General features: G+C 55.0%; 7 protein-coding genes across 7 annotated transcripts; 3 read left to right on the top strand and 4 right to left on the bottom strand.

Annotated features, from left to right (window-relative positions):
• Window positions 1-64: 64 nt before the first annotated feature.
• Window positions 65-7,105, bottom strand: GGS23DRAFT_204222 (uncharacterized protein). The gene is made up of 3 exons (XM_051511816.1): window positions 6,459-7,105; window positions 456-6,393; window positions 65-403 (listed from the first exon to the last, which is right to left on the bottom strand). Exons 1-3 carry the CDS (start codon window positions 6,939-6,941, stop codon window positions 282-284), a joined length of 6,543 nt encoding a protein of 2,180 aa, XP_051369702.1. The 5' UTR covers window positions 6,942-7,105; the 3' UTR covers window positions 65-281.
• A 4,541-nt stretch (window positions 7,106-11,646) lies between these two features.
• On the top strand, window positions 11,647-13,197 carry GGS23DRAFT_606496 (uncharacterized protein; the record flags this gene model as incomplete). The annotated part of the gene is made up of 2 exons (XM_051519909.1): window positions 11,647-12,763; window positions 13,145-13,197. The coding sequence occupies 2 exons, from the start codon at window positions 11,647-11,649 to the stop codon at window positions 13,195-13,197; spliced, it is 1,170 nt and encodes a 389-aa protein (XP_051369701.1).
• A 66-nt stretch (window positions 13,198-13,263) lies between these two features.
• Window positions 13,264-15,806, bottom strand: GGS23DRAFT_204191 (heterokaryon incompatibility protein-domain-containing protein). The gene is made up of 3 exons (XM_051511815.1): window positions 15,032-15,806; window positions 13,862-14,978; window positions 13,264-13,786 (listed from the first exon to the last, which is right to left on the bottom strand). The coding sequence occupies exons 1-3, from the start codon at window positions 15,432-15,434 to the stop codon at window positions 13,444-13,446; spliced, it is 1,863 nt and encodes a 620-aa protein (XP_051369700.1). The 5' UTR covers window positions 15,435-15,806; the 3' UTR covers window positions 13,264-13,443.
• Window positions 15,807-17,354: 1,548 nt separating this feature from the next.
• GGS23DRAFT_204165 (uncharacterized protein) lies at window positions 17,355-18,169 on the bottom strand. Its single transcript, XM_051511814.1, has 2 exons — window positions 17,969-18,169; window positions 17,355-17,887 (listed from the first exon to the last, which is right to left on the bottom strand). Exon 2 carries the CDS (start codon window positions 17,785-17,787, stop codon window positions 17,488-17,490), a length of 300 nt encoding a protein of 99 aa, XP_051369699.1. The 5' UTR covers window positions 17,788-17,887; window positions 17,969-18,169; the 3' UTR covers window positions 17,355-17,487.
• Window positions 18,129-19,362, bottom strand: GGS23DRAFT_204148 (protein-tyrosine phosphatase-like protein). The gene is made up of 2 exons (XM_051511813.1): window positions 18,475-19,362; window positions 18,129-18,339 (listed from the first exon to the last, which is right to left on the bottom strand). The coding sequence occupies exon 1, from the start codon at window positions 19,218-19,220 to the stop codon at window positions 18,606-18,608; it is 615 nt and encodes a 204-aa protein (XP_051369698.1). The 5' UTR covers window positions 19,221-19,362; the 3' UTR covers window positions 18,129-18,339; window positions 18,475-18,605.
• A 226-nt stretch (window positions 19,363-19,588) lies between these two features.
• On the top strand, window positions 19,589-20,380 carry GGS23DRAFT_578267 (uncharacterized protein). Its single transcript, XM_051516982.1, has 3 exons — window positions 19,589-19,742; window positions 19,955-20,211; window positions 20,340-20,380. The coding sequence occupies exons 1-3, from the start codon at window positions 19,699-19,701 to the stop codon at window positions 20,360-20,362; spliced, it is 324 nt and encodes a 107-aa protein (XP_051369697.1). The 5' UTR covers window positions 19,589-19,698; the 3' UTR covers window positions 20,363-20,380.
• Window positions 20,381-21,839: 1,459 nt separating this feature from the next.
• Window positions 21,840-23,137, top strand: GGS23DRAFT_613112 (uncharacterized protein; the record flags this gene model as incomplete). The annotated part of the gene is made up of 1 exon (XM_051520541.1): window positions 21,840-23,137. Exon 1 carries the CDS (start codon window positions 22,088-22,090, stop codon window positions 23,135-23,137), a length of 1,050 nt encoding a protein of 349 aa, XP_051369696.1. The 5' UTR covers window positions 21,840-22,087.
• Between the last annotated feature and the right edge of the window lie 2 nt (window positions 23,138-23,139).

Here is a 23,139-nt window from a genome sequence, read left to right as displayed (position 1 = left end):
ATGTCGGCACAATCTAGTGTGGTGAATATGCAACCGTGTTGAGTCCCAACCAGGATGGATGGGTACAGGTTGGAGTTGCAGATGGGAACAAATTAAAGAATGTGCAAGGGAAAATATGCGAGTCGTGAGCGTCGTGAGAATCCATGACTGGTCTTCGTAGCAGCGAAAGGAAAGGTCTAAGTGGTATAGCGAGCGATTGACGAGAATATAAAAACCGTGCCTGGGGCGGGGCCCGGGAGGGAACCTGTTCCAGCCCTTGATGTGTCTGCTGGCTTGTCCGACTAGGCGCGAGACCGTAGGGTACCCGCCGGCGTCGGTGTCGTCGACCGTCCCAGTTGCGAGTGAGCGTTGGAGACACGACCGCCACGCTTAGTGTGAGACAAGGTCCCGACGTCGTGTTTTCCTATCGCAAAGTTAGCGTCCGTCGTAGGGTAATTTGGCCTGGCTAAGCTTACCATCACAGCATGCTCTCACGTTCTCGAGCCGGTCGGACTCTCGGTCCTGCTGCTCGATTATCTGCCGCACGTCCTCGGCGCTGTCGCGCACTTCGCTAGCCTCGTAGATAGACTCGTGGGGAATGTGGCTCCTGCTTCTCAGGCTGCTCAGGCTGCTAAACGTGCCACCTAGCGTGCTGGTTCTCCAGTAGCCGCTTAGCCTCCCCATCGTGCCGCTGCGGGCAAGTTCCCTCTCGCGCGTTGGTGTGAGCGTGGGGATGCTCATGGACATGTCCAATTGTGGGGAGTCGGTTCGGATAGTCCTAGAGTTGAACGAGGACAAGGACGGGGGTGGTCGCGTACGGGTGCTAGGCGCAGGTCGTCGAGAGGCCGATGGGTTAAACTCGTCCACGTCCTCCTGGGTAACGGGAAGGGTCCCGTCTTCGGTCTCGGCCTGGTTTTCGTCCCCTGTCCGAAGCAAGAGGTATGAAAGTGCGTTGAACCACGTCTCGTGCCTTTGGCCTGTAGTGCACGTGAGCTTGACTGTTCGGCCTGGAGATTTGATGACGAGGCTCTTCTGGTGAAGTCCCGGCGGCATAACGTTGTTGTCGCCCACAATATGGACGGCCTCGATCGGAATACTCTTGGTCTTCAGCTCGGAACGGCTAGCAGCAGACGGATGGCCATTGCTCCAGTATAGCGTTCTTGTGTAGGGGTGCACCCAGAAATACCGTCTGTGTCTGTTCTCGGACATTCCTCCGCGACCAGCCTTGCGCGTGTATTTCCACATGTACTCTCCAATCATGGTCTGAGTGATGGCTTGGATCATGCGAGGATCGGTTCCGAGACTTGTCACATCCATACCCATCTCGCTTGGATTATTGAACCTCGTGTCCACCTCGGATACAAAGGACGACACTGACGATTGTCTACTGGGAGCGGGTTGCTTTTGCGAGTGATGCATGTCTGCCGAGCCCGCCACCGAGTGTCTGCCAGCTCGGAGTGTCGGTGTACCCTTGGCGGAGGTAGGAGACAAGGGGCGTCTGCTGCTAGGAGTGTCTGGTCGTGATCCGGGGCCTCGGAAAGCCGACGCTGGGAGTGCTGGAGGGCCCATTGACCCTTTGCCCCCGCCGAGAGAGTTTGTGCGTGCGGCCTCGATGGTTTCCCGATGATGACTAGGTAGCGGGGGTCTATTCGCTGCAGAGCCTCGGGCGCTGGCTGAGCTGTCAGGTCGTCGTGCCGAGATCGATTCAGGTGCGGACGCAACCACCGTGTCGCCGCTCCTCGGCTTTCCTTTGGCCTCGCCAGAGGGCGTAGTCGCGGCGACGTCACCTCGAACAGTGGCGATTTTGACTGGATCCAGGGTTGCGACGTCTTGGTGTTTTATCAACTGCTCGAGTCCATCTGATGTCAGCGCAGTCTGTGAGCTTTGGTCAGCAGTGTCGGTTGCCTGCTTGCGCGACAGGCGGACGTCGATGTTGGTAGAAATCTCCTTGAATGGCTGCTGAGATTCTGGCGTCTCTGGACCGGGGGTGGCGCTCGGGGATTGGCGCGTGTCATCCTCGGCGATTTCTGGCGTGGGTATCTTTTTGCCTTTCCTTCCAAAGAATCCTATCGCGGAGGATGTCGGCGTCTTTGGACGGCCTTCACGGGTAACGGCGGAGCTTTCACTTCTTACAGCCGGTTCCGTCTCAACCGCCTTCAATTCCGAAATGCCTAGAGCGGGAGCTGGTCTGGCCAACGACTTCCGGAGAGCTTCGAGTTCCGCGGCGTGGATAGCTACAAGCCTCTCTATCTCCTCCGCGCTGTCCTTCTTGTGAGACTCAAGAATGTTTGCGTGGACGACCCGAGCAGCTTCAAGTTCTCTGGAGAGTGCCGCATCGGCGTCGATCTTGAGCTGGGCCAATTGTTCTGAATGGCTAGCACGGAGTGTCTCGAGAGCTTGTGACTGGCTCTCATCACGTTGCGTCTGAAGAACCTTGAGCTCTTCGGCATGGGACGCTGCCAGCGCTGCCAGCGCTATGGACTTCGCCCTGTCACTTTCTTGCCGCAGACGTTCTAGCTCACGGGAATGGTCGCCCGCTAGTTCCTGTAGTCTCTGAGACTGTGCTTCTTCGTGCCGAGCCCTCAAGCTTTCGATTTCACTAGCATGTGCAGCCGATAGGGACGCTAGCGCCGCGAGTTTCGCCTGGTCATTTTCCTGTCGAAGGCTGTCCAACTCTTGCGTGTGCCTGGTCGATAATTCGTGCAACTTAGCTGACAGTGCTGCCCCATGGTCGCTCTTGAGTACGCCCAGATCGTGAGTGTGTTTGGCGTTCAGAGCAGCAATTTCAGAGGCATTTGACGACTCAAATTCCGTTTTCAAGGATGCTATTGCCTTCAGGTGATCCTGGCGGATTTCCTCGATTTGCTGGTAGTGGGCGGCGGCAAGGCCCTCTAGCGCTTGGGCCCTGGCGGTCTCATGCTCCTTTTTCAATGCCTCCAGTTCTTCGAGGTGCGCGGACACGGCGCCCTCTAGCTCCTTGGACCTCGCGACGGTATTCTCGCTCATCAGCGCCTCGATGCGTCGCTCGTGTGCGGCCTTCAGCGATTCTATCGCCTGCAGTTGTGACTTCTCGCTATCGCGCTTCTGAGCTTCCAGAACCTCTGCGTGAGCGGCATTAAGGGCCTCAATTTGTTGAGTGTGCGCCGCATCGCCCTCGGTCTTGGAAGACTCAACTTGCTTATCGATGGCAGCCTTGAAAGCCCCTAGCTCCTTCGCACGGGTAGCAGCGTGCTGGCTATTTAATGAGTCGATCTCCAGCGCATGCTTCTCTTTGAGGGCCGCCAGTTCCTTGACCAATGTTGCTTCGGCAGCAGCTTTGATAGACTCGAGTTCCTTGCTATGGGATGCGGCGAGGGCGGAAATCCCAATGGTATGCTGAGCCTCGAAATCCTTCTTCAGGGTCTCCACATAGGCAGCGTGAGCGGCATTCACCGCGTTAAGCTCCTCGGTGTGCGCAGTGGCTAATGACACTCTAACTTCTTCAACCTGCTGCAGGTAAGTCGCCTTTAACGACTCGAGTTCCTGTGCGTGAGCCTCATCAGATCTCTGCATCGCAAGATCGAGCTGCTTCGTGTGGTCGGATTTCAGATTCTCCAGCTCTTTAACATGAGTGTCAGAGAGCTCATTCTTGAGACAGTCGATCTCGTTAGAGTGGGCGGCGGCTAAAGAGGCAGTCTCGGCGGCGAAACGAGCATCGCCGCTTGTCTTTAAAGCGGTCAACTCGCTAGCGTGGTTAGCTTTAAGAGTATCAAGTTCAACCGCATGTGCGGATTTGATCGCGGATTCTCGTGCGGCTATCTGCTCCACGTGAGAGGAGGTGAGAGACTCCAATTCAGCATTGTGAGCAGCCTTGATGTCCAGCTCTTTCTGAGATAGCTTCTCGACAAAGTCAGCCTTCAAAGCGTCTAATTCCTGGGCATGAGCAGCCTGACTGTCAGCCGTAATCTTAGCTTCTTGGTCAACGAAGCTAGATCGCAGCTCTTCAATCTCCTGGGCATGGACTGCACGGGCCTTGGCAATAGCCTCACTAATCTCATCAGCGTGGGATAACTGGAGACTTTCTAGCTGTCTGGAATGGGCGGCTCGAGTTTCCGAGATGGCCTTGTTGATCTCCTCTGCATGATTCGACGTGAGAGTTTCAATTTCGCGCGCGCGGGCGTCACGGGCGTCGGCTGCGGACTTGCTTATCTCCTCTGAGTGACTCAACCGAAGTGCTTCAAGATCCCGCGTATGGGTAGCCTCGACGTTGGCGATGGCCCTGCTAACCTCATCGGTATGGCTGGACTTCAGGTGGTTGATCTCTTGAAGGTGGGCGTCGCTAGCTTCGGAACGGAGTTTCGCCAATTGCTCGACGTGTTGCGTCTTAAGCTCTTCCAGCGCAGCATTGTAGGCAGCCGCCTTTTCAGTGCTCAACTCATCTAAGGTCTTCTGGTGCTCGGCTTTCAGAGCTGCAATCTCGGCGGCAACAGCGTTAGGTTGAGGAACAGCCGAACGACTGATGTTGGCTGCGGGGCCAAGCTCTCTCGCAGGCGGCGACGTAGGAGGCGATGGAAATCTGGCGAGGTTTTCGTTCATGTTTTGAGTGGCGGAATTATAAGATGACGAGGCAGAGAGAAGGCTCGCTCCACCATCACGTGCAGAAAACGGAACGCTGGGACCGATAACACTGGCATTAGACGAGGGCGATGACCCTAGGAATCCGTCAGTCATCGTACCGCTGTCGATCATGAGGACCCTAGGCAGCGGCGGAACCGGGGGCAGTGGAGACGTAGTCCGGCCTCTTATAGATCTCCGGCCCGGGGTACCGGAAAGATTCGATTCGTTGTCGCTAGCATCGAAGTCGCCCAATTCCGCCGCGAGGCTTTGGACATGTTGCCTCGGGGTGCCAGTGACGCTGCTGTTTGCAAGGCTGGGAGGACTACTGTGGAATGAAGGGTCTTCGCTTATCGCCCTGGGACGACGGAGAACACCTCGGCCTACACGGAGCGGGAACCTAGGCTGCAACGCTGGCAGCATGGTAGGCGTTCTCGCGCCTTGGCCAAAAGGATAATCCTCTTCGTCTTCGGTCGACGCGGTACTGTGCAACGACCCGCTACGGACTAAGCCGGAGAAGGTCGGCTGCCTATTTCTAGGTGTACGACGCTTTGTAGGGCTGTCCGTCTCGGTTTCGGCGTCCTCATCATCCTCGCTCGAGAAGTCTTCGGCGCCAGTATGGAAGTCATCCGTCTCGGTTGGGGGTTCGGGTTCGTTTGCGGTTTCGAACGCTGCGTCGCTCGTCTCCTGGGCAGGCTCGAATATCTCAGTTTCATCCGGCAAGGACTTGAACGTGCTAGATCCTCGCGATCGCAGCGAAGACCGAGTCGGGCTAGCGGAATCTGGCTGATCCTCCCAGCTTGAGTCTTCCGAAAAGAAATCGCTTCGAATGGTACGCAGGCCGCCAAGTAATCGGGCAACTTTCTTAAACTCCTTCGATTCGGCCTTGCGCGCGCGTCGGGTCGGCGGCGGGGGTTCGCTACGCAATTTCTCAATCTCATCACGGGCCTCCTGGAGCATACGTCTCAACTCCAGCTTTTCGGTCTTCTCTCGGTGAACGTTGCTTCTCAATCCTTGAATGGTGCGTTGGGCGTGTCCGAGAGAGGTCTTGAGCGTTTCCGACTCCAGCATAGAGTGTCTCGGCGTCGTCCCCTTTACTGGCGACGGGGGAGGAGAATGCTCAGGTGTCGATCGGTCATGCGCGTCCTCGGGATCTCCCTCGCCCATGCCGAGGATGGACTCACGCTCGATGATCCTCGCCCGTTGCGACGCCGAGACGGCTTTAGCCAACTCTTGATTCTGACCCGTCAGATCATCGATTCTTCTCCGCAAAGAGGCGCGCTCGGCATCAGCAATGACGAGGCTGCGCTTGGTGGTACCCAGTTCGATATCGTGCTGTTTCACGGCTGCAGCATACTCATCGGTAAGGCGAGCATAGTTCACCTTGACTTCATCCAGCTCCCTCTGTGCCTTACTCTTCTCGGCCTGGAGAATATTCAAGGACTGTGCCAATTTCTTCTCGCGATCCAGGGTCTCCCTCTCCTTGGCCAGCAGGTCGTGGACTTGCGTCTCGAGATTCCAGTTCTCATCCTTGTATCGATGCTCACTCTCGTCGAGATTCTTTACGCGTTGTTGGAATGACTCAACCTCATACTCGAGCTTAGATCTCTCGGCCCGGATCTCCCTCAGCTCCTCCTCCTTCTCAGCTAGCAGGCCCTGCAAGTTGCGTACTTGTGCGATGAGAGACGTGCTGATCTCTGCAGCAAACTCGATGTCGTGAATTCGATTGGCAGGTTGGTTTCGTACTTTGCGGTTCGGAACGCTGAATTTAGACGGAGAACCAGTTGCCTGACCCTCGAACTTGGACGGGCTAACAGAACGCTGAGCAGACAACCTGTTAGCACCCCCTCATGGCGCCAGATTTATGCACGTGTTGGCGAACTTACCCGACCGCCTTTACCCTCGGGCACGAACGGTGACCCGGCAGCAGCTTCGTTGCTGGGGACTCTCTGCTTCGGCAAAAAGGCTCGCGCGCTCTCCTTGGCCACTTCGTTGTAGTCTTTCTCGATATCGATGAGCTTCTGGCGCAGATCGTCAGAGAGCTCTCCTTCGGCCTCCAACTTCTCGACCTCCACCAATCGCTCGCTGAGCTCCTTGCGCTGCTGGACCAGGGCGGTCCCCAGTTTGCCAGCCTCCTCCATCCTCCGATCGGTCTCGGCAAGGTGGGCTTCTAGGGCACGCTTCGCCTGAGCCGGCGAAGCATTGGGACCTAAAGCGAATAGCTGCGAGTCGAAGTTGGAGAAGCGATGGCGGGACGACGAGAGGGGAGAGGTGGTGGTTATGAAGGGGTCGTGGTGAGGATCAAGAGCAGGGACGGGCGCAAGCAACGGTGACGGCGCTTCATCGCCGCTAGCATTCGAAGAAGCCATCGCTGCGGCCCGGGTTCTTGAAGAAGCCCAAGGAGAAGACGGTTTCCCCTTGGATCAGAATAGCGGCATGCAGAGTTACGAAATGATGACAGTACAATTGGCAGCCGATGAGACGACGGAGGACGCGAAACCTGGTACAGCCTACGTTAACACTTTGACGTGGCCGAAGCTAGCGATGACGGCCCCCTGGGCCTAGCGCCAGAGGAGAAAAAAAAAAACTGCCCGGTTCGCCTCGAGATATCGAGTGGTAGAGGATAGGCCCAGCATGCATATCAGAACATCAACTAGGACGTGACTGGCTGCGTTGCTATGTATCTAACCGTACCTGATGCCGGGGGGGAAGGGGGGTGAGAAGAAGGGGGGCAGGCTAAGCAGGGAAGGGTGCAGATGCGACGAGGAACAGCTAGGGAAAATATTTGATAGACAACGAAGGTGGTCTGGTGTCGGTTGTTTTGCTGTCAATCAAAATGAACGAATGCCTCGGGGAAGGATGATCAATCAGCGTCTCAGCCCAAGCGGGTGTGTGCTGGAACGCTCAACGCGACGAGGTGCAGTACAGGCTCGTGAGTGGGTGGGTGCCGACCTGTCGCACGCGTGGGATCGCAGATTGCGGCACTGTGACCATGTATAGGCAGCCGATTTGTGTGTTGTTGTCGTGGTCCGGCACGGTGAGACGCGAAGCCGCCGGTGGAAACGGTCGTCAAGGGGATAGAGAGAGAAACACACCCACACTGGAGAGAAGAGAAGAGAGCTTACGCCGGCGAGACGTCGGGCGAGGGAGAAGGTGACACAGTAATCGAGGCGCGGATGGAGAAGAACCAAGTCGATGGGAAAAAAGAGAAAAAAACCCAATGTGGCGTCGGTTGGCGTAGTCGGGGGACGTCGGAATCCGACCTATCTCTACTCTCGTCGGCACACTGTACTGGTGGGTATATACCAAAGAGGCGAGGGATCCGTGGATGGGCGCAATGAATTTTGGCGATGGAGCCTTACCTCCCACTACCTAACGGTTCGTATGCAATGCGGCAAATTCCCAAGGCCAGGTACCTCGTATGTACGTAGACAGCTAGGGGGGTGGATGCGTTGGGCGTCGGCACACGACAGCGCGATATGTACGTTAGAGGACCGCAAGGCTGTAAGATTAGGTACGTAGGTGTGCCTGAGACAAGGTAGCGCAGGCGAGAGACGTCGTAGTGAGCAGGAGAAATACTCTCTACGTGCTGCTGGGCATCCGGAGCTGGCCTTGCAGTGACGCTGCGATGCGACAATAGAAAGAAAAAGAAGAAACGCGCCGAATGGTCAAGTCGTGTTGAGAATGCCGGGATTATCAACGAGGGAACAGGAAAGGGAACGAAAATAATTAAGAATTAGACAAGACAGGAACGTTACAGTACGAAAGAAATAGTAGAGGAGTTCGTCGTCGCGGCCGGGATGTCTCGCGTTGACCACAGGGAGGGGAAGGGGGGGAGAGAGGAGGGAAAGAAGAGGCCGAGAGACATCAAAAGTAAACAAGAATAAATAGAGCAATCAATAACCCCTCGAAAAACGCAACAAGTGGAGGGGGAACCGCGGACGTAGCGCGAGCGAGAGTGGGTTGCGTATCGGTAGGGAAAATATCGAGGGACCAATTGTTAGTTGCTGGGCTGAACGAGTGACTAAATTACGAAGGATCTAAAATGAGTGACTGTGAATGGCGACAAGAAGATGCAGGCTGCTCTTTTTCGGCGAGCATGCAGCAGGCCGGCGTCGTGTGCGGTTGGTGCGAGACGACGCGCCCAGCGAGAAGGAAAACAATGAGAGCCGGACGGGAGAGCTAGACGAAGGATCCAGAGATTTTGCGAGACACACGGGAAGCAGCCCAGCGGGGAGACGGGCGGGAACGGGGAAACAAAGAGGGCGAATAATTACGGGGAGAGAGAAAAAGAAGAATTGACGGCTGCTAGGGATTCCCGAATTGGCTGGAACTGTCTCACAGAATAATAGGAACGGGCCCCGACGACACGGCAGACAGAGGGGGGGAACGGGGGGACGAGGGGAGGGGGAGAAGAGGGGAGTGAAAGAAAGAAGAAAAAAATAAGAGAGGGAGAGACACGCAGAGGTATGGAGGAAGGTCGGTCGTCGTCGAGCAGTAGGGCAGGGTTAGGGGGGACGAGGGGGAGGGTTTGGAAAGGGGACGAGATTTAGAAGCCGATAGAGATATCGATGTTGTTTGACGACGCGATGGAGGGACGGAGGAGATGGGGAGAGCAAGGGACAAGCGCGAGCAGGGCAGGGGGAGAAACCCGACCGGGAACAAGGGACAGCACAGGCAAATGCGAATTACCTACTCATAAACAGGTGCAGAGTCGGCGAAACAGTTGAATGGGAGTAGATTTCCCGGCTGCGCTCCTTCACGGCCGGGCCATGCCACGATGGGGAGCGGGACGGGTTGATTAATCGAGGGACGGATTCATTCCTACGGAATCGATGGGACGGCGAGGAATGGATTGATGAACGTGTGGCATTTTCTGTCGAAGATGCGTAAATACCTGATCTCACTGATGCTGTCGTACTCGCACTGGCCACGGGACATCTCCCATCACCACGACGCACGCCAGCCCTCGCGTACCCATGCTGGGACGGGTACCTACACGACGGAGGGGGGGTGGGTTCGGTGGGCAGTATTACTCTACTCATACAACCTCAGGCATCTCCTCTTGGACAATGCCCAGTCTGTAATCTCTGTAGGGCCTCGCAATACGACGATAGGCGAGGATACGTTTTAACGTTCGTCCATCAGCCAAAACACGCGGGCACAGATTCCTGGCACCGCAAAACCGGTTATGTACCCACGCGTGGGTATGAAGATGGGATCCGGCTCGGGCGCGGCCACAGTGCTGCGCAGCAAGTTGTCGACGTGCGAACGCGCACAATCATGTATGTGAAATTGGTATATACAGACACAGATACGCCAATATCCAATCACTATGAAAACCTCGAGGGAGCGTTGAAACAGGACCGCGAAGTGATACGTGGAATTTATGAGTAGTTCGGGTTCCCTGCCAAACCCGGATGCACATTGGAAATTATACCAGGCATCGCAAGCATACGGATATCCCGCCCGCCGCCTATCACGAGTATGTTTACATGCTACCTACCTAACCTAACCTAACCTGCCTCCTAGGCCTAGACGTTATGGAGTATACCCTCTCACCGTGCATGCTGTATCCTCCCGTCACCTCACCTGCTACCTGCATCGCAGTGCATGGCGTATGTAGGTGCCTAGGTAGATATATAGGTACCTACCTACAGGTAGGTGTAGAGGTAAGTAGATAGATGTAGGTGCCGATATGATATACGACATACTTCCTAAGAAGCGATCGACTAACGCCAAACTCCTCGTTGATCGAGATAACTTGGAACGCGAGACGCATTGCCAAGGTGGCCGAACCGTGGGTGTCAGGACAAGTCTCCGGCGTCCACAATATAGGCATGTGCACGTATACCTCTATATATCCGACCTTCGAGAAAAAAAAAACGAACATAGGTATGGAGATTACCGCAGCCAGAAATGAAATCCAGGGTTGCGAGAAGGCATCGCTGTCACGCCTGGTTACGCATAAGCCGCAGTCAGGTAACCAAGTCTGGGCCTGCAGAGCCGTCTCCACCTCGCTAGACGGAGGGGGTACCTGGTTAGGTTGTCTTTCAGCACACGTAATAAAACTCCCGCATTTCACGTACATACAGGGCTTGGTTCAGGGATGTTTTCTGTTCCCATCTGTGTATATAGAGAGAGAGGGGGGGGGGGGCATGGGTATATATATATGAGTATATCTATGCCAGTCAATCGCGAGGATGGTGACAAAAACGGTTCGGTGTTACGAGTCGGTCTCTGTAGTGTACTACTCATAGCTCGCCAGGATCGAAACGCGCCAGCGGGACGGGCAGATGCCAGATGCTAGATGAATTCCTTAGACGAGGTGCATAGGTATGTACCGAGGTAGGTACCTGATTGTGTATCCTGACAGGTGCCTGGACAGACCGAGTCATACCACATATCCCCAACCGTGGGATTTCAGGGTTACCCGGGTAATGAAGACACGGGGGTGCCTCACTGTGGTACGTACTTCTCCAGGTATAGGGTGTACAATGCCAGGTACCTCTCGCGCCAACCGCACTTCAGTCAGGATAGTCGGGATTACATAAGTGGGGAGCCCAACTGAAGATCCCCAAGCAAGCAGCACGGAAATGCCGTGTTTTCATTGGGTGAAAGATCCTAGGCGGACGCAAGGGTGTGACATGGTATAAGCGCTGCGCTAAAGGACAGCGGGCCAATCAGAGCCAGGTCTAGGCCCTCGATTCCACACTCAACCGGTACCTAGATATTTATTACCTAATAAGCGTTGAAGACAGGTACGTAAAGACGTACAGGTACCTGCTGATGTATTCAAAGCCCCTGTACGAGGGCAAAGGTACCTTGTACCTGTCGTGACCAGTCAGGCGCATTGTTTAGGTAATGCTCCCGCTAAACCCATGATATACCTATGTGATGCAATTTCCAAGGTGCCAGAAGATTTCGAGCCTGTATACCCAGTACGTACAGTAGTACCCATCAACAACCTCGTCTCCGTGATCACCGGTTCTGTAATTTCTTCGCAGCTGCAAGTAACAATTACTTGCAAAAGGACACGTCTAGTAAAGCTACCGGCAAGGGAGTCACGCCATCATGGCATCCGACAACGACAACAACGCGGATCATTCAGTGACAGGTGGCCCTACGTCCTCCAACGCCCCTATCGCCCCCGTCGCCATCTTCAAGAAACGAGGCGCCAAAGGGAAAGCAAATATCAGGAAACGCCCGGCGACGCCGCCGCCTGCCAACAGTGACAGCGACGACGACGCCTACACCTCGTCCGAAGACGAGGCGGGCCAGCGAATCAAGAGGCGGAAGAAGAACACAGCTGTCATAACCGCCTCGTCCAAGGACAACAGCGCCACCGCTCCCAGCCGAGACCACGGCGCCACCATCTTCGAAGCCGACCGCAGCGTCCCCATCACGAGCTCCAACGACGCCACCAAGCAAACCAACTGGTTCGACGAGGACGCGAACCTCCTGGGCAAGACACGGCCCTTACCGACGCCGAAGGACTCCGCCGCCGTGGCCACCGCGACCGCCCAACCAGACGGGACCTACAAGGGCCTGGCTAACCAGACCACCTTCATACAGCGCAACCCGAACGCGCCGAACCGGACAGTCGGCCCCATCAAGGCAGCAACCAATATCCGCACCGTCACCGTCACCGACTTCGCTCCCGACGTGTGCAAGGACTACAAGCAGACCGGATTCTGCGGTTTCGGCGACAACTGCAAGTTCTTGCACGCGCGCGAGGACTACAAGCAAGGGTGGCAGCTCGACCGCGAGTGGGAGAACGTGTCGCGGGGCGGCAAGAAGTCGGCCGGGACTGTCGTCGCGAGCGCGAACCGCAACGCCAATAACGACGGCGGCGGCGACGACGACGCAGCCGAGGAGGCCTTACTCGAGAAGATCCCGTTCGCCTGCGTCATCTGCAAGGGCCCGTACAAGGAGCCCATCGTCACGCGCTGCCAGCACTACTTCTGCCTGCCCTGCGCGCTCCAGCGCTACCGCAAGGACCCGAGCTGCGCCGCCTGCGGCGCCGGCACCGGCGGCGTCTTCAACACCGCCAAGACGCTCAACAAGCTGCTCGAGAAGAAGAAGGAGCGCCAGGCACGCAAGCGCCAGCGGGCCATCGAGGCTGGCGAGGACGTGCCCGAGGAGGGAGAGGAGCAAGAGGAGGCAAAGGAGGAGGCTCCGCCGGGAGCGCGTGGAACCAAGTGGTCGCAGGGCGGCAAGTGGATGCAGGGGAAGGTCGGAGCGCGCCCGGGGAGATGAACAGCCATCGAGGGTTTGACGATACTAATCGTTGACGATGCTCGAGAAGCAAGGCCCGAAGATCCCCGGTACAGAGCCGGGCGCACTCGCCAGTCTGTTGCCGAAAACAACTCATCCCCACTGGGCTGTCGTCTAAGGGGATATGAGAGTCGCGAAAGACTTTGCAGGGCCACACGCGAGTTGAAGTAGCTGATAGCTTACCGCCAACTGAGAGCAGGCCAACCCGAGGCGCGCTGCGGCATCCAAGGGGCATATATGAGACAAACGTACGAAGTTTTTATTCATTATGCCCATACTCTAAAGATCTAGATAGTCGGGTATCCTAGATCAGGTGCTATACGCGTCTCGAAGGTCACGAAACCTTGAATATAAACACGACTACGTTCGCCATAACCCGTAGTGTATTCACTACGAGAGGCTACGTTACGACAATTGCCCAGTTTATAGAATAGAATAGACGCGCCAGTCACCCCGACGTGTAAAGGGGGCGCAAGTCAACATGCACCACTTCAGTGTCCTATTTCGTCTCCCCTTTGTCCTTTTCCCTAAACCGACCCTTCATCGGTTACGGGAGCTAGGTACTTCTACCCTGGGCACGGTGATATGCCCTTGTTATATCAACGTCACTTTCTGTCGTAAACATTCCATCCATACATCGCTAGTACACCCTTTCGCATTGGAGTGTATGTTTTGACGCACGATCCCAACCCGCCGATATACACCCTCATCTACCTTCACAGCGGCTATTGCCACATCCCTGTGGTACTTCACATTCTGGCGGTCCAATTCTCGCACGCTTGCTGAACCGAGATATAGGTAGTCGACCTGACTCCCTTGCTCTTCGTCGGCGTCGCCGTCGAAATCCGGCTCCCAGCCTATGCGGAAAGCTTCGGCACTGGTCGCGGAGTCTTGAGACCTGGCTGGGTGGGACGTCGTCATGACGCGGCAGATCAAGCTGATTTCCCGGCCCGAGATCGAGTTCAGCAGCGCATCGATTCGGTCGAAGCGGAAAATATCGACGTAGACGTACCCTTGTACAGACATCCACGACCATGAAGGCGCATGTGTCCCCCTCGTTAGAGACCTGCTCTTCACCCCCGTGGCCCAGGATAAATCTCGGAGCGCCTGGCTCTTCCAAAGACCAAAAACACATTCGTCTCCCCATTCCTTCTCGAGCTCGTGGATGACTCCCTCCAGAGCGACTACTCTGTCTGCCGCCACGCTTGATTGCCGCTTGCTGAAATCGCTAACCAGATTCTGCCAGATTCGGTCCTGGCCGGCGCTGCGCAGTCGGGAGCTGAAGATCCGCGGAGGGTCGGCCCCCTTGCTGTAATCTATCGGACTCGCGAGTACCGGCTGGCAATCGACCGTCTGGCAACGGAACAGTAGCTCCTCGTGAGTGTATAACAGTATGCGCCTGGGAAGAAGCGATTCCTGGAGGCACCATGCCCGCCGATCTGTAGGCAGGGTTATTTCCCCCCAGTAATGACCTATGCCTTCGAGTTTAGGGATCACCGTCAAGGTGCCTATTCGACCGTCGTCGATCCGAATAGCGACGCGGCAAGGACCTTCCGATTTGGCTCCGGACGGCGTTAATCTAGACGCTACCGATCGAGCACGATCACACCCTAGGAAACCCTCGGAAACTGAAGTGGCGCCTGCTGCGACGATGGTGACGGCGGCGTCACGATATATGGACGCCATCTTCCCGAGCTCCTCCCGCTGATCCTCGACGCTGTCTTGGATGATACACAGAGCATCGATCCAGATATAATGGTACGCCAGCGCCCTCGTGCAGGTCACCGCGTCCTGGAGGCTTCGGGGTAGCGACACAAACGAAATGCCGCACTCGAGATCGGCCTTGTTACGAACCAACAATTTGACTGGCTGGTCGCCACCCCAGCAATAGCTGAGGGCGACATATTCTTCCCTTGCCATATCGCGAGTGCTACGAAGATAGATAAACCCCTCGTCGCCCCCGGTAACATCGAGCAGCCGCGATGGAGGTCGCGCATCGGCGGCAGGGCGACACGCAGGATGCGAATCCCGACACCTCGCGATGGCCTCTCGCGCCGCTGCGGCCGCTGCCGGGGAGGACACGTCTGTCTGAACGGGGCGGAATGTGGTCAATACCGAGGCCGGGTCATCTAATGCAAGTCAACATCCTGTAAAGTCTCCCCCAACGGGCCATCTAAACTACCTTCCGCGGCATAGACCCGACAGCACGCTTGGCCCTTCTCCCCGTCGACCTCGATGTGAATCTCATCGACCAGCGACCCCTCGCCCATCGACCGGACGTGGAGCGTGACCAAGTCCTCGGGCATGCACTCTACGATGTCGCCGCCCTCGTCCGGGATGCCTAGCAGGGCGCACACCTGGAGCAGGCAGATGAGCTCGCAGAAAGGGCAGCCGCGGCGCGCGCTGGCGATGACGATCTGCGCCTCGCCGTGCGCGAACGAGCCGCCGGATACCTCGCGCAGGCTCGCGAGGCTGAAGAGTTCACGGCACCGCTGGCAGAGACTCGGGTTCATGGCTGGTGGTCCTGGCGAGAGCCTGCATCTTCCTGCGGGGGCATTGGTATTGCTGTCTATACGGCTTGACATTCGGGAAACTTCTCGTCTGGTCGGTTTGGTGCTAGCAGACTGCCCCTCATTCACAGGAAGGACTCCGGCAGTGGACCCCACCAGTTGTAGGATGGAAAGGTGTAGCGAAAAGACGGGGGAAATGTCAGTGAACCAGCAGACGCTCCCTCTACACACTATTCATCTGAGTATTTATCGGAACGGGGAAAAAAGTATGAGTATATGCCGTCCGTCGGTTGAAATCTTCAACCTCGGCCTCGCATTGTCAAATTACTCGGTGAATAAATAACAGAAGCTGTTACGCCTCCGGGGCGATCCCTATCACCCTGCCCGTGTAGCGTGAAGTTTTCGAGGGGCACAGAAATAACCATTTAATACCAAATTTAACTTACCTGTTAAGTTCACCTACCCCTTCGCGGACCACCCCCTCCGAGGACCACCTCATTCGCGGGCCACCTCTTTACGAGCCACTGAAATCGAGGATCACTTTTAAACAACCACATTAATAATTAAAGGGTAATATTAAGGAAGGAAGGGCATCACGTTACAAAGCGCATTCGTAGGTCTTAATGTAGCAGCCCGCGAAGGGGGTGGTCCTCGAAGGGGGTGGTTCGCGAAGGGGTGGCCCGTAGAGGGGTAGGTTAGCTTAAATCTAATTAGTACCCTCACCAACGAACTCCAACCTCGTCATGGCTACAGGATGAGGAGGGTTATATAGGGATATTAATCAGAAAAGTAAGAGTTGTCTAGCTTAGAGCCCAGCGGTGTTCTTACCTGCGCTCTTTAAGTGAAGTAATATGCTTCGGCGTGTGCTTAGCTCTGGAAATCAATTCATCACTATTATTATACGGATAATCCACGATAATAAACGAGTCTCGACAAGTTGCTTAGGATGAGATATTCCGCTAGTGTAACAAGCATCACAAACCTATTACATTACCGGTAGAATAATACTCTCGGCGTGAAGGCGAACTTGGAAGGGTGGTAGCGTATTATCTAGGCAGTTAGGTTCATGCAAAGTCCTCCCGGAGTTGAGTTGCGGACGTTGAGATTCTTTATCAGCCTAGGGATCGCTGAGAGGCCTCCTCCAATGTTACGTAAAACGTAGAAGTCTACATTCTACGACTTGTAGGTAGGTTTGCACATACGGGCTGACCCCTACGCGACATCTGAATAACTGTCTTCCCTCAATAGCTGCATTATGAACAGCTCCAACATTTCTCTTTCATATGTTCCTTCCCAGCAACTTTTCACCAAGACCCATATCCAGTTACCCTAGTTCACTTTTTACTCCTGGGCCAACGCGCCTACACAATATAAGTACTTTAACTATGGCTAAGATAAGGACTACCACAGGTCTGAGGCTATCGTAGAATGCGACCTGGCGTTGCTAGATCAGCTCGGCCTGTTCGCTAAGGGGAGGGGAGGGACACGCCGCCTTACTATATAGTAATTGCCGCGTAGGGACGCGTATTCCTGATGCGTCTTCTTCTTCTCTTTTTCTTTCGATAAGGTTAAACTACTGTGACCTTCCAGGAGTACCTTTCACCACAGACTCACATTTTGAGGGAGATACCTACTGCAGCCTAGGCTACCACCTCGATGAGATTCTGGCCCACGTGCCCCGGAGCCCGGAGCCGGAGAAGGCACGCAGTAATGACGAGCTAGCATAGTTTTGGGCTTCGTATTCCTTGGCAAACTGGGTCGAAGCCGCCACGTGAACTCTAACTCTACCTCACTTTCGTCCTCTTGATCTGACATTTTCAGCGATTCGATTCTAGAAGCACGAGCAATACCACTAATATGCATAAAGTCCTTCAAAAGTCTTCGGCACACACACTCCTATTTCACTTCTCTGTCGCCAGTGCCAACAACAGAGTCCTTCCCAACGTTTCAAACGGCGATTAGACCGAGCAAGCTTAAAGTGCCAACATTCTCTGCGTCCACCAGAGAAACAGAAGCTCTGTCAATGGAAGAGGACGAGCCAAGGCTTTAGATTAGAGGCTGGATATAGGCGTCGTGGTACCGGAGTTGTCGTCTGGAAGCATTTGTTAGGCGACTTGTCCTTGATATCTCAGGGGATCGACTCAATCGGCATAAACTTCCATTTCACGTTGCCGTACTCTTCGGCCTCGCCAACGCCATTCTCGGCAAGCCGTTTCAGGAAGCGAATTAATGCAGGGCTTCGCATGTTCACATACAGCGAGCCTTCCCCCAGGTGCTGACCGTACAGAGCCACCGTCAGGACTGGATAGTACTCCATTGCCTTTCCTGGTGTCGTTTCAGCCAGCCACTGCTCTCGGCCGTCGCCGAAAAGAGAGTGGATGTAGTCGACAAGACTCTTGCAATGCGCGATACGATTGGCGTCGGACATCGTAGCTGTGATTGCAAGTGGTGCGTTGCTTCGTGAAGGCTGTCAATGAATGGAAAACTGTAGTAGATAGTTTGGTGGGTATGTAGGTAATTATGTCAAGCTAAGTGCCGTCAGGAATGTGCAGTATGCAAAGGGAGGTGGGTGCTGGCTTCAAGATCGCGTGTAGGTCTAGAGTTCACACTTATATACACCGCTTGGCGGCTGCAAGCTCGGCTGGCGTAAAGCGAATTCTGAGCGCCCGTTAACACCCTCAGACAAGGCAACCGCAACTTCTGCAAGGAGGCGCAGCAACAGTAGCCGGCGGTTAGGTGTGCCTCCAACTTCTGCTTCCTATTGTAAGAAGCAAGTACGTTTGAACGGAGGCGACCTCAAGTTGGACGCAGATAGGGGGTTGCGTCCTAGGTGTCGCAAGGCGGCCGGGTCGCCGACTGAGCCTCGGACAGGGCCAACATTAGGCCCCAGCCCGGATTCCGGCGCGTAACGCCTGCCGTGACCAATGGAGGCTGCGGTCGGGGGCCACGATCTCGAAACAAGTGACAGTATAGCACCCAACTGTTGGTATATCTTCTTAGTTGGGTTTAAAATAGTAGGAATATATTCAAGTCGTCGACGTCCCCCCCGGTTGGCTCTTATGCACAGCCCCGCTCAGGTTAGACCCTCATTTCTTTCGATGGGTTCCCAACACACCTTTGTACATGCTTTTCTGTGCGTGCTTGGGACGTAGCCTTCTGGGGGTTGGTGGTGTGAATGGTCGGCGCTAGCAGTTTTAGCAACGGCGTGTTGGTTCGTCCCGTCGCACATGTCTCCCTAAGTAAATCTCAGAGACTCTGCACTCCAACCGGTTCATTCCCCGTCAGCCCCTTGGCTTTGAGCCGCTCGGCCCTCCTTTCGAGATACTCGCGGTATGGCGTCTTCGGAATCTTCTTCTGCTTATCCTCCCAGATTTCGTAGCCGGTTTCCTCCCACACTTTGAGTTGCTCCATGAAGTTGGCATTTGGCTTGATATTTCTCTTCTCTTTGACAAACTGGGTCACGTCGGCCAGGCTTTCGCGTCGTTTCCGCATCAGATAAGCGATCACGGCCGTTGGCGAGCGAGAAACTCCGAGCAAACAGTGAACCAGAACGCCCCCACCAGCAGCATCCTTGCTGAGTCGTTTGTCGATAAAGTTACAGATATCGTCCATATAGACAAGTAAATCCTGGGTGCTGGAATCATTGGCGGCAACGAACAGATGATCTTCTTTAGGCACCTGGGCTCTGTAGTACGAAGTACCCCATGAGCCGTGTCGATTTGGTTCGATGGAGACGACTGAAGTGATAGAGCGTTCCGTCAGCGTCGGGAGATGCCACGAGACATTCGAATTTCCAATGAAGAGGCCGGGCTCAATCTCCGAAATAGACATCATGTCCATAATATTTATTTCAGGCGCCATCGTGGGCGACGTAGGGCTGTGTTGTGGAGCGAGAAATTAGGCGTTGGGAGGTGAGAGTGCTGCGGAACATTTGGGTGAGATTTTATTCTGCAGCTGGGAGCGCGGGTCGGAGCGTAGGTGTGGCCAGCTGCCAACCGCGCCTGGTACCTGTCCTGCAGACGGAGGGAATGTCAGACACCTGCAGTGGCTGGAGTGCGGTGGGCCGCCGCGCCCCGCCACCAACAGGAGTCCTGGATTAGGTACCATGTATCACATGACCACGGGCCACTTGAATACCGACGAATAATTAATTAATTCCCGATACTTAAATAATATCACGTAAAACGTAGACGCCTACATTTACGCTTTGCGGTACGTAGGCATATAAGGGCTGGTTTAATTGGTATGTGACATAACTTGTATATATATTTAATCGTATATCTACCTTGAGTCTTCTTCCGTTGCTTGTCTGAGAATCGCGAGTCAGTCTCCCGACAAGATGAAGAACGGCCGTGCAGACTCGTGGCCAGTTCTCCCAGTATGGTCAGCATATCATCCTGGTTTCTGCTCTGTTTCCTTTAACTTATCACGCGAGGGACAGACGCTGGTAGTGCCTTCGCCGGTTCCCTTTTAACGAAATGACACCATCAGTAGCCCTCGCAAGCTGATACGTAATCACCAAACGGGGAGAAGGAGAGCAAGAACTTGACAAGTCTGCCTAATCCGAGACTAATGCCTAGTCCCACTCCTGGCAGCTCGCCGTCATCACTGCCTCGGCCAACCTCAGCTTCGTCCTCTTCCTCTTCGGGAGCCATCCGGATATTTCGATTCCGTGATCGCATAGTTGTTATCGCTATCGACTTTTTAGTCCGTCTGTATAGGACGATCAGCACCGCACTTATCACCAGCTACGATGAGGCTCCACTGTCCCAGGACTTAATGATTCTAAAGTCCGTATTCGTTCCTCTCTGTGTTGGGTCCATCGTGGCCGGGGCCGCAACAGAGTATACAAGTTCGTGTTCTTACCCCAGCCCTAACCCAATATTCTAGAGTGCGCAGACGGCATACAGGAAGAGGATGGATACGAGAAACGTAATCTAGGCTTCAAGGACGACTCTGCTAAAACGTGTACTGAAATAGAAACACGCCCCTACCCGCCCTGATCAGCACAACCTCGCGGCAAGGAAACAAAAGTACAACCGCATGCCACAAAGCCCTGCAGGCGTTTGGATAACAGGATAGGGACAATTCTATTCCCAAGTACCGCCTGTTGCTTCACATTCATGAGCTGGTGGAGGGCGCGTAATTTCGTCATGAGAAATATTTCGAGCTAGGTGCATGGCGACTTATCGCATTTACTACTCCCCGGTCGGTTTAAAGAGTATCCACGACCGGGAGTGGCGCTCGATATCTTGCGCTCGCCGTATACCCCCACACTATCTCCTCTTTGTTGTTACTGGTTAGAGAACACACAGCAACACGGGGTTACCACGTCGGCATTATCACCCGCCACACCATATTAGCCCGCGCCGTGATTATTAACATTAGCTCCAGTTTCCAGACGGTTATTCATCCCCCAATCTCTATGGCTATGTAGGCTACGTATTATGACCGCCGTTGCTAGTCCTAGGCATGGCTCGATATTAGCACCTTTATGCCGTCATCTGAGCGGCTCTTGAGTGGACCCAGCCCCTGATTGGTGAGATCTTGGAAATGCTCAGACCACGATCTATTATCCAGTTGACATTCCGACGGGGAAGTAGTGTTAGCTGTATCGTTTCTTTCTATCCGGAAGTCGGTGTTGAGATTCTGTCGTTGAATGTCGGCCTCTGGTAAAGAAACCTCTTCTGTCTCATCGAGTGCGGCAACACGTCTCCCGTCCTCTGATTTCAGTTAAACCGGTGTCATCACTTTGCTGTCGGCCGGAATCTCCTGTTCAACGAACTCCCGAGCAGAATCCCAAAGCACAATGTGACTACGCCATCCTAGGCTATTGCCGCCGGCGCTACCCGTCATGTCGGACTAGCGTCGTCGCCAATGGGTTTTCTCTGCCTGTTGCTGGACTCCTAGGTACTCTATCCGCCGGACGCCTATTCTCGCGCTTGCGGCTTCTCGTGTCGTTTCAGGACCAGCGCGCACGATGGAGCGGCTGAATCTGAAGCAGGTTGCGGAAGAAAGGGGCCGTGCGCTACGGGGCAGAGATGAGAGTAGGGGGCAGAGTGAAAAGGGTTCGTAAAGCAAAGCCCCGTCGGGTCAGGGCAACCCTGCTATGCTCCCAAGAGAGCTGGTTGGGTCCAACTCGTGGTTCAAGTGCTAAATTAGCTCCGCGTCGAGGGACGTACGTCCCCTCGCCCTCTTGCACGATCGTCGGCCGTCTGCAGGGGTGCCGCCCCGGAATACCATCCCGAGCCCCCTCTCCCGAGACCACGAGGGTGTGGGTCACCGAGCGGACTATTCCGTATATGGTGTCTGCTTGAACTACCACTTCAACGGCGCCGGTCAGCTAATAGCACTTAGCAAGTTAGCCTCACGACCGCGTCCTATTAGGAGGTAGAGTACACGCCATCTGGCTAGGCTTTGTCTCTTTTTAGTCGACGCGCCATCAATTCGGTAATAGTAGTTATCAAAGAAGTAATACCTCCTGATTTTCTTTTAGCCTCATCAGATGGAGAGGTCTTAGGAACTACGAGATGGCGTATTATTTGATTTCTTATGCCCAACCCTCGGCACATGACTGTGAGGCTCTCTCGCTCAAGTTATCTTCCCCATCTCCCTCCCAGCCATGGTAGGATTCCCGTCGATCATATTATCTTATAACCGCTAGGAAGGCAATGAACACCGAGTGCCTGGCAGCCTGAAGAGTCATACCCCTAGGGCAAGACGCAACCATGGCTTACGACCCGGACCAGGCCCAGATCGTGGGCTATGTCTGCGGTACATTCTCTCTCATTATCCTGGTTGCACGCCTAGGAATTTCCCGATGGCGTCGCGAGTCTATCGATCTAGGCTTCTTCCTCGTCTCCCTCTCGATTCTGACCATCACTGGTAGGCTCGTCATGAACGAGTTCTACTTAAAACTCCCGACGGCGAACGACGTCTTGCACAACCCGGACACTCCCGATGTGACGAGCAACGAGGCACTGAAGGTCGGCGGCATCCTCGTCCTCCTCGCCAGGGTGCTACTCACCGCCGCCCTCTGGCTGCAGATTGGAATTCTACTCGTGTTTTACGCGCGGATCACCTCGAACATCTTCTGGGTCCGCCGTCTAATATGGGTAACTTGGATCTTCGTGGGCGCTACTTTCGTCGCCGTCGTACTAGCAACATTCCTCGAATGCCAACCCATCGACCTATACTGGCAGATTGAACCTAACCCAGGGCAATGCGTGCGAGCCTACCTCCAGCTTCTGATTCAAGCAATTGCAAACATTATCGCCGACATCATGCTTCTCGTGATCGCATACCCCCTGATGCGCCTCAGCAAGCGGAGCTTGTCGCAGACGATCTCGATATACACGCTCTTTGCCCTGGGAACCTTCTGTATGGTCATTACCATCATCCGCATCGTCCTGGTCTTCAGCGAGAACTCGTCGCAGACGACTCGCAGTCTCTGGGCGTCGGTTCAGATGTTGGTCGCCTGTTTCGTGGCCAACGCACCGACTATCTACGGGTCTCTGCGGGTTGTACAGCGGAAGCGATCCGAGCAGCGCAGCGCGAGGGGCTACGCGGAGCCCATGAGACGGCCGTCGCGGCCCGAAAGGGAATCCTGGATCAAGATGACCGAGCAGGCCGCGCCCCCTCCACAGATACCGGTAGATTCTCCTACGACTCCCCCTCCCATACTGTCGCCTCACCACGACAACCCGTATCCGGCGACACGACTCTCTACTGCGTCCTCCACAGAAGATAAGCCTCACAGCGTTAAGAAGGCTGTATGAAG

This window comes from Durotheca rogersii, assembly GCF_024521655.1.
Source record: "Durotheca rogersii strain YMJ 92031201 chromosome Unknown GGS23scaffold_20, whole genome shotgun sequence".
NCBI classification, from domain to species: domain Eukaryota; kingdom Fungi; phylum Ascomycota; class Sordariomycetes; order Xylariales; family Xylariaceae; genus Durotheca; species Durotheca rogersii.
The sequence above is the reverse complement of the archived record's forward strand: the minus strand, read 5'-3'. Positions and strand labels throughout refer to the sequence as shown.